The sequence below is a fragment of the Mobula birostris genome, chromosome 3 (genome assembly GCF_030028105.1).
Source record: "Mobula birostris isolate sMobBir1 chromosome 3, sMobBir1.hap1, whole genome shotgun sequence".
NCBI lineage: Eukaryota > Metazoa > Chordata > Chondrichthyes > Myliobatiformes > Myliobatidae > Mobula > Mobula birostris.
The window spans coordinates 197,924,545-197,932,983 of record NC_092372.1 but is presented as its reverse complement, the minus strand read 5'-3'; the positions used below and the strand labels follow the sequence as shown (position 1 = coordinate 197,932,983).

At 46.0% G+C, this 8,439-nt stretch overlaps 1 protein-coding gene and 1 long non-coding RNA gene across 2 annotated transcripts; both read left to right on the top strand.

Annotated features, from left to right (window-relative positions):
• Nucleotides 1-420: 420 nt before the first annotated feature.
• On the top strand, nucleotides 421-3,349 carry LOC140195528 (uncharacterized). The gene is made up of 2 exons (XR_011885508.1): nucleotides 421-530; nucleotides 2,893-3,349. It is a non-coding gene; the product is annotated as an uncharacterized lncRNA (long non-coding RNA).
• On the top strand, nucleotides 524-3,349 carry fzd8a (frizzled class receptor 8a). Its single transcript, XM_072253995.1, has one exon. The coding sequence runs from the start codon at nucleotides 957-959 to the stop codon at nucleotides 2,715-2,717; it is 1,761 nt and encodes a 586-aa protein (XP_072110096.1). The 5' UTR covers nucleotides 524-956; the 3' UTR covers nucleotides 2,718-3,349.
• Nucleotides 3,350-8,439: the final 5,090 nt, after the last annotated feature.

Here is an 8,439-nt window from a genome sequence, read left to right as displayed (position 1 = left end):
CCGCCACTTATTTATATTCCGTGTGTTTTTTTAAAATTGTTATTCGCTTTCTCGACAAACCTGGGCTCCCGTTTTATGATCCAACAATTCCAACCCTGGCGTGAAAACACAGCCAGTGCCAAAAGAAACATCAGTGCTTCAATTAAGATAAAAACCGAAATGCTTCGCATTGGACGAGGAGGGGAGAAAGACAACCCCTGCGATGTCCTAACAAGCGAAAATTAACCTGCTAAACGCCCAGACCCTCTGGGAACAACCACCCTGCATCTCGCCTCTTTGGCGAGAATGGATGGATTTGAGACGTGGGATCTGCCCGCCCCTGTCGCCCCCCGATTGGTAACGCGCAGCTGGAAGGGGGAGGGATTTGGCCTGCCTCGTGTTATAAATACAGAACAGTCACAAGCACCCAGCACATTCAGCGATCATTAATGAGTCGCGGCGCTGAAATTTATTTCGAGAGCTATTCTTTTGCTGGAAGAGGGGGAAAAAAGCGAGAATCTGTGCAGCAGTAAAAACAATCTACCATCAAGGTACACAACGGCGTCGCTTGCGATTCCCACTGACTGGCTGAAAGGAAAGGGAAATCCCAGTCTTCCAAGCAAGGAAAAAGTTAGAAGAGGGACTGTGTGAAGTTTTTTTTATTTTAAGAAAAGGTGCTGTTGTCGTGTACAGCCATCTTGATCCCACGCCTGCAGGGCTAATGTTGTATCGCTCCTGCCTGTCGCCTCTGCATGCGGTGGACTGTAGCTGCGTTGCCAAGTCTGAAGGAGTTAAATGTGAATCTGATCCGCATGTTGTGCTGAGAGATCCGGAGGAGGGACAGGGGGGGTGGGGGGACATTTGCACTTTGCGTTTATTTAAGGATCTATATTGGTGTTTATAAACAGTCTGCCGGGCATTCAGGAACAAAAAAAAGGGAAAAAGCCCAGACTAGACGGAATAAGGCTGCTGAAGACATGGAGAGTTGCCTGCTGGAGGTCTACCTGCTGTCTGCCCTGGCTTTACTGCACAGATCGAGCGGGGCCGCCGCCAAGGAGCTATCCTGCCAGGAGATCACCGTGCCCCTGTGTAAGGGTATCGGCTACAACTACACCTACATGCCCAACCAGTTCAACCACGACTCGCAGGACGAGGCGGGCCTGGAAGTGCACCAGTTCTGGCCGCTGGTCGAGATTCAGTGCTCGGCCGACTTGCGCTTCTTCCTGTGCAGCATGTACACGCCGATCTGCCTGGAGGACTACAAGAAACCGCTGCCCCCGTGCCGCAGCGTGTGCGAGCGGGCGAAAGCGGGCTGCGCGCCGCTCATGAGACAGTATGGCTTCGCCTGGCCCGACAGAATGAGGTGCGAGAAGCTGCCTCGCCAGGACAGTCCCGATGGGACCCTGTGCATGGACTACAACCGCACCGAGCTGACCAGTGCCGCGCCCGCCGCTCCCTTCCAGCCCACGGGGCGACCGACCCATTCAGAGCCGGGCCAAGCGGGTCCGGCGCCGCCGCCGCCGCCGTGTCAAGCGGGTTGCCAGTGTCGATCGCCCATGGTGCAGCTGAAGAGCGAGCGGCACCCACTCTATAACCGGGTAAGCACCGGCCGCCTGGCCAACTGTGCTGTACCGTGTCACGACCCGTACTTCAGCGCAGACGAGCGGAGCTTCGCCGCTTTCTGGATCGGCCTGTGGTCGGTGCTGTGCTTCGCTTCGACGCTGGCCACCGTCGCCACCTTCCTCATCGACATGGAGCGCTTCAAGTACCCCGAGCGGCCCATCATCTTCCTCTCCGCCTGCTACCTCTTCGTGTCGGCCGGTTACCTGGTGCGGCTGGTGGCCGGCCACGAGAGCGTGGCTTGCGGCCGCCGCCAGCTCGGCTCCGAGCAGCACGTTCACTACGAGACAACGGGACCGGCGCTCTGCACCGTGGTCTTCCTGCTGGTCTACTTTTTCGGCATGGCCAGCTCCATCTGGTGGGTCATCCTGTCCCTGACATGGTTCCTAGCCGCCGGCATGAAGTGGGGCAACGAGGCCATCGCCGGCTACTCGCAATACTTCCACCTGGCCGCTTGGCTGGTGCCCAGCGTCAAGTCCATCGCTGTGTTGGCCCTCAGCTCTGTGGACGGCGACCCGGTGGCCGGCATCTGCTACGTTGGCAACCAGAACCTGGACAACCTGCGCGGCTTCGTGCTGGCGCCGCTAGTCATCTACCTGCTGATCGGCAGTATGTTCCTCCTGGCCGGCTTCGTCTCCCTCTTCCGCATCCGCCGGGTTATCAAGCAAGGCGGCGGCGCCCAGACCGACAAGCTGGAGAAGCTGATGATCCGCATCGGGGTCTTCACCGTGCTGTACACCGTTCCCGCCACCATCGTGGTAGCCTGCTACTTCTACGAGCAACACAACCGGCCGAGCTGGGAGGTAAGCCACAACTGCCACTGCCCGGGAGATCCGTCGCAGCAGCACGGTGGAGGCGGGGAAGCGGTCAGGAAGCCGGACTACGCCGTCTTCATGCTTAAGTACTTTATGTGTCTGCTGGTGGGTATCACCTCGGGGGTCTGGATCTGGTCGGGTAAGACGCTGGAATCTTGGAGGGCCTTCTGCACGCGTTGTTGCTGGAGTAGCAAAGGTACCGGCGGCTCTATGTACAGCGACGCCAGCACCGGCTTAACCTGGAGATCGGGCACGGCCAGTTCCATGTCTTACCCCAAACAAGTGCCGTTATCCCAGGTTTGACATCTCCTCGCACAGACTTTCAACAACCCCCCCCCCATGATTCTTGTCCAGCATCTTTATTAACATGTTAATGAACTCTAATGGTATCCATTAGTCAGAAGTGAAGGAGTGACCAGAGCATGGTGCCTGTCGCTAATTCTTCTTAAATCATTTTAATTTCTTTTTATATGCACAGGACAAGTGTGGAAGGAAAATGATTTTCTACTGCAATGTGCTCACGAGCAGGAACTTTTAAAAGAAACTGTCGGCAGTTTTGTGTACAGGCAAAGACTGAGTCCTCTTAATTGCTGGCATCTGTTAAAGTAACTTAAAACGGAGGGACAAAAATGGCGTACTTGACACATCTTAACATACTGGGTGCAACAACCGGCCTTAAAATCCTGTTTTTTTTTTAAAAAATATATATATATATCCCATGTAATACGGGTTTCTTGCAAAAGCTGTATTTATATAATTATTTGTACTATGAATGCAAACTTGTAAATTGTGTAAATAACAAAAAGTGTTTTTGAAGTATATACAGAGTATGTAAATTTTTTGTATTAAAAAAGTCTAGTGGTTGCTTCAGCCAGAGCACCAGAAATATTTGAAGCAATTATTCTATTTTGACAATAAAACAACTTTTGATTTAATCACGTTTGCAAACACTCCCGAGGCTCTCATTTCTGCAGGAAACGCGTACATATACTTTTGGGCAGCATGTCGAGGGATGTTAGTTTAGGCGAAAAACTGTTTTGGTAATTGTTGAACTTTTTACCTGGCTGCCCACGGGCTGAGTACATAATTTTTTAAACGAGGGCCAATTCAATGGGGTTAATCTGTAGGAGTGAGCCTTTTGAATGAAATAACTTTGATGTCTCCTTTCCAAGCTTGAAGTACTCCCCCCCCCCCCCCCCCCGTCTTTCTTGCTTCAGTCCTTGGTTCCCGCTTGTTTTCAAGGCCGTTGGCCACCGTGGTGCCTTAAAATGAATTAAAATGGACGTTTTTGAGACTTAACTCGTTTTAAACGGGGAGACTAGTTGTAACAGTTAGTGAGCATGAAGGGAACGCAGAACAGTCTTTTAAACAGCTTTTTCTGTATTGTTGGCCAGACTGCAGGCAGTAAGGCATAGGCCCGGACATATAGAAATGCCCATGAATGCCCTACAGGTGGTCTAGCTCACATAATCCTCCAATTTAAGGCGCTCTCCTTAGCAAGACAATTGCATTACAAAGCCCTCTCTTTTTTGCTCCTAATTGAAGCGATGAACAAGTATTATAGACTACAAGCTGTAAAAAAAAACTCCACGGCAATTGCCTGCACTATAGTTGCAAGCAGATAAATGGAATGGCAGCGTTGTTCAGGCAAGTGTACGCTCCTCATAAAAGGGCACTTTATTCCTTTTAGCAGTTTTGGCTGACATAAAAAGAAACTATGCCCAATACACACGTAATTTTATGGCAGATTAGGGATAATTTAAAAGTAATTGGGAAGGCTGCACATTAGTACTGAAAAGATGCCCCCGGGTCCAGTATTAGACTGTCAATCAAGATAAGAGAGGGACAGTTAGTCCCATCTCTATAGGCTAGTCTCGCTAATCACCAAAGCATCCTTCAGCACTAAAACAGGCCAGCACGTGGTTTTATAGACTTCTCAAGTTTAACAAGGCAATGTAAACGTAAAATTGAGTGTCTGTACGTGATTAATCCAGCTGCGCTGTTGGATGCTTAATTAACGCAATTTTAATATTTTTTAATGTGTTCAAAAGTAAAATGACAAGAATTAAATCACACTATGCGGTGTATGACTAACCCTTACAGTCACGTGAAAGATTTGAATTGCACTTTTTATTGAAATCGCTTTGATAAGTGTCAATTTCTCAAGTCTTGCGTATTAACATTTTCTTACTGTTTTCTGTGAACTGTAATGCTATCCAGTGCCCAGAGCTCCGTGGGTGGCGCGTGTACATTTTATCACATTATTTAATCAGACAGTATCAGCAGAGTAAGTAAATAAACCTGCTCAAGAATGACATACTAAGTCACTCGGCTGAAGAGTCGAAATGGCGGCTCCGAAGAGTCCTTTATTTCTAATTGACCTGTTTACATTAAAACTTCCCCTTCGACTTGTTACCAGCATTTGTGTCTGGGGATTGTAGTGACGTGTTTTGTGGGGTTTCGAGTCTGCCACCTTGTTTGGCGGTCTTAAAGATTATTGCAGTTGAGCAAAGTGAGTAGCTTAATCATCAAGTCAAAGTTGACTTGTTTTCTGAAAGGATAATTCTTCGAACCGCTTAAACGAATGAACATGATCTGAATGTGCTTCAGTTCATCACATCCAGATGGGGGTCCACAATGTCGTTTTTAGAATTGTAACAGGAAGAAGATCTCTGCAATTTTCTTTCTGTTAAACGCTTCTTCCATGACCTGGTTACGGGTAGACCAATCATTATTTCTGCACTTTCTCTTCTACAAGATTAATTGTTCGAGTCACCGGCTGATCAGCTAAAAGTATTCTAAATTTTACCCTTCCCAAAAAAACAGGCTTTGCAATCTTCCCACGTAAATGGTATACAGTTTTATAAAGCTTCCCATTGGAGACAGTTCCAGTATTTACATTCCATGTTGCCGCTTGGCATGACAGCGCTAGTTTATGCAATGTGGGGAATCTTGGGAATGGACTTTAGCAAAATCAAAGCTACATTCCTAAAATACAGTGGGATCGTTCTTTTTACCCTGTGCAAAGAAATAATCTTGGTAACCATAAAGCCCGTGCTAATTTATACGGTAAGAGCTCGGATGACCTCCGGTAACACTCATAAGGGATGAAATCCAAGGAGGTGAGAGACACCGACTTGACAGAGTGCCTTTGCTGGATCTGCATGTCACTGGGTACAATTTCATCTATCGGAATTTCTTAAAGATATAGCGTCCGGGTTTCCATTTACCAGCAAGTCAGATGAATCCATTATATAATCGAAAGCCCATACAGTTTGTTCCTTAAAATAGTTCTGATTTCCACCATAAGTAGCGTCCAGATCGTTCGCTGGAGTGACTGATAGCAATATCGTGCCAGATTAACCGGCCTTTGATTAGGCTTTTTGGCATTAATTTGTATGCTGGGGCAGAGCCACTTTTCACATGTCCGAGTTAAATCTCATCACCTACCGCAGCTGTTTGCCGCAATCTACAAGGGCCACACTAGGATTAAGAGTCTGCATGAGACAAATTTCCTTCAGTGAATGTCAGCCAAAGTGAAACCGTTCAACCTAGTTACCCCAAACATCGACAGTGTTCTAGGATTTAGTTCCAGCCTTCATTCTGGCTGCCATCCCAAGGGATCCTGTGGGTATATAAGCCCATAAGACATAGGAGCAGAATTAAGCCATTTGGCCCATCAAGTCTGCTCTATCATTCTATAGTGGCTGATTTACCAACCCCTTCAACCCCATTCCCCTGCATTCTCCCCATAACCATTGACACTCTTACTAATCAAGGACCTATCAAATATAGTCAATGACTTGGCCTCCACAACCATATGTGGCAATCAATTCCACCAATTCAGCACCTTCATCCTCCTCATATAAAGAAAATCCTCCTTATTTCTGTTCTAAAGTGACTTTCTTGAATTCTAAAGCTGTGCACTCTGGTCCTGAACTCTACTATAGGAAATAAATTCTCCACGCCCACTCTATCTGGGCTTCTCAATTCAGTAGGCTTCAATGAGATCCTCCCCTCATTCTTCTAAATATCAGAAGCAAGTGGATAGACAGGGAAAGAATAACTATAATCTATATATTGAGCTGAGCAATGTGGTAAGGGCTAAATGAATACTCTTCATCTGTCTTCATTAAGAAGAAGGGCGTGAATGATAGTGAGTTCGAGGAGGGACATAGGGCTCACCATAAAGGAGGAGGTGTTAGCTGTTAGGAGTTGGGTGTCTGAGATACAAAAAAGTTGATAAATCTCCAAGGTCCGATGAGTTCTCTTCTAAGATATTACAAAAAGCAAGGGAGAGATAACCGTGGCCCTGAAAGAGATTTTTACATCTTTTTTAGGCATAGGCAAAGTGCCCCAAGTCTAAAGAATAGCTGATGTTTTATTTCTGAGAGACAGCAGGAATGAGCCAGGTAAACTACCCCCTGGTGAGCTTTACTTCAATGTACACTTGAAAAGGCAGGGTCTGATCTGAAGGACTCAGCATGGTTTCTGAAGTGAAAATTTTGTTTCACCAATTGAGATTTTTGAGGAGATAACTAATGACTGATGAAGGCTGACAGACAGACATTGTCTATACGGAATTTAGTAAGGCATACATGGTAGGCTAGTCCAAAAGATTAAGATACATGGACTTTCATCTATAAAGCTCAACTGATTTCTTGATCTTCTTGTGGATAGGCTTCTCCAATTATTATTTTTAATCCATTCTGATAAAAGGTGTCAGACCTGAATCCTTAACTGTTTCTCTTTCCACAGATGATACTTGACTTGATCAATATTTCTCTAATGTTCTCTATGCTAATATCCACACCTTATAGTGCATAACCTATTAATCTGTCCCATCTGAAAATACACTATGGTCACTAGTCTGACAACGTCATATCAACCAGCAACTTCTGCCTCATGAAGGACAGGGGCAGGAGATGAATGGGGCACTCCCATCTCTGCAGGTCTTCCTACAAACCACACACCTACCTGTCTCAGAAATATATTGCCAGTGATTCACCATCACTAGTCTAAATCCGGGAACACTGCCCCCAAAAGCAGTGAGAGTATCTTCAGCAGAAATACTACAGCAGTTCAAGAGGGCAGCTCAACACCATCTTAATAAATGATGGCTTGCCATCTTTGCTAACATTTCATAAAAGAGCTATTTACTAAATAATCAGTGAACAATTAGCCCTCATCTACACCAAAGACCTAAGCCTCCATAAACAAGTTCCCAAACATGAGGAAATCTGCAGATGCTGGAATTTCAAGCAACACACATCAAGTTTGCTGGTGAACACAGCAGGCCAGGCAGCATCTCTAGGAAGAGGTACAGTCGACGTTTCGGGCCGAGAACCTTCGTCAGGACAAACAAGTTCCATTGATTTCTCAGGTCACTCAAACTCTTTTAACTCCTGGTTCATCTTCCAATTCTCCATTACAGCCAATTTTATTTAGAGATACAGTTCAGTAACAAGCCCTTTCGACCCTTATGGCAAAATTACATCCAATTAACCTACTAATCCATACGTCTTTGGAATTTGGGAGGAAATCAGAGCACCTGGAGGAATATGGTCACAAGGAGCTGCAGGAATTGAACACGGGTGCTGGCACTGTAATAGTGTTAATTCCTACCACTGCATTACTGTGCTACTCTGTTTTTCTTATTTAATTTCTCCTTTAATTCTCAGTTCTGCTGAAGTGCTACTGTTTTGGCACTGTAACTCTGTTTCATTTGTGCCTGCTTTTTTGTGTTATTTCAGATTTTCAATATCTGCAGTATATTTTGGATTTCTGTTTCTAAATGTACTACCATAGACAGGTGCTCTTTCACAAAACTCCCATTATTCCCCTAGTTCATCCTCCCAACGTATCTTCAAGCCCCTGTTCTTTTTTCGGCCTTTTTTCCCATCCAATACCCTCTCTTCCCTCATATGTGTAATGAATGATATTGACATGCAATTATGAATGTGTTGCAAATATATGCAATCACAAATAGATTTGGACCCTTATCTGAAATCGTTTTTTTTGGAAT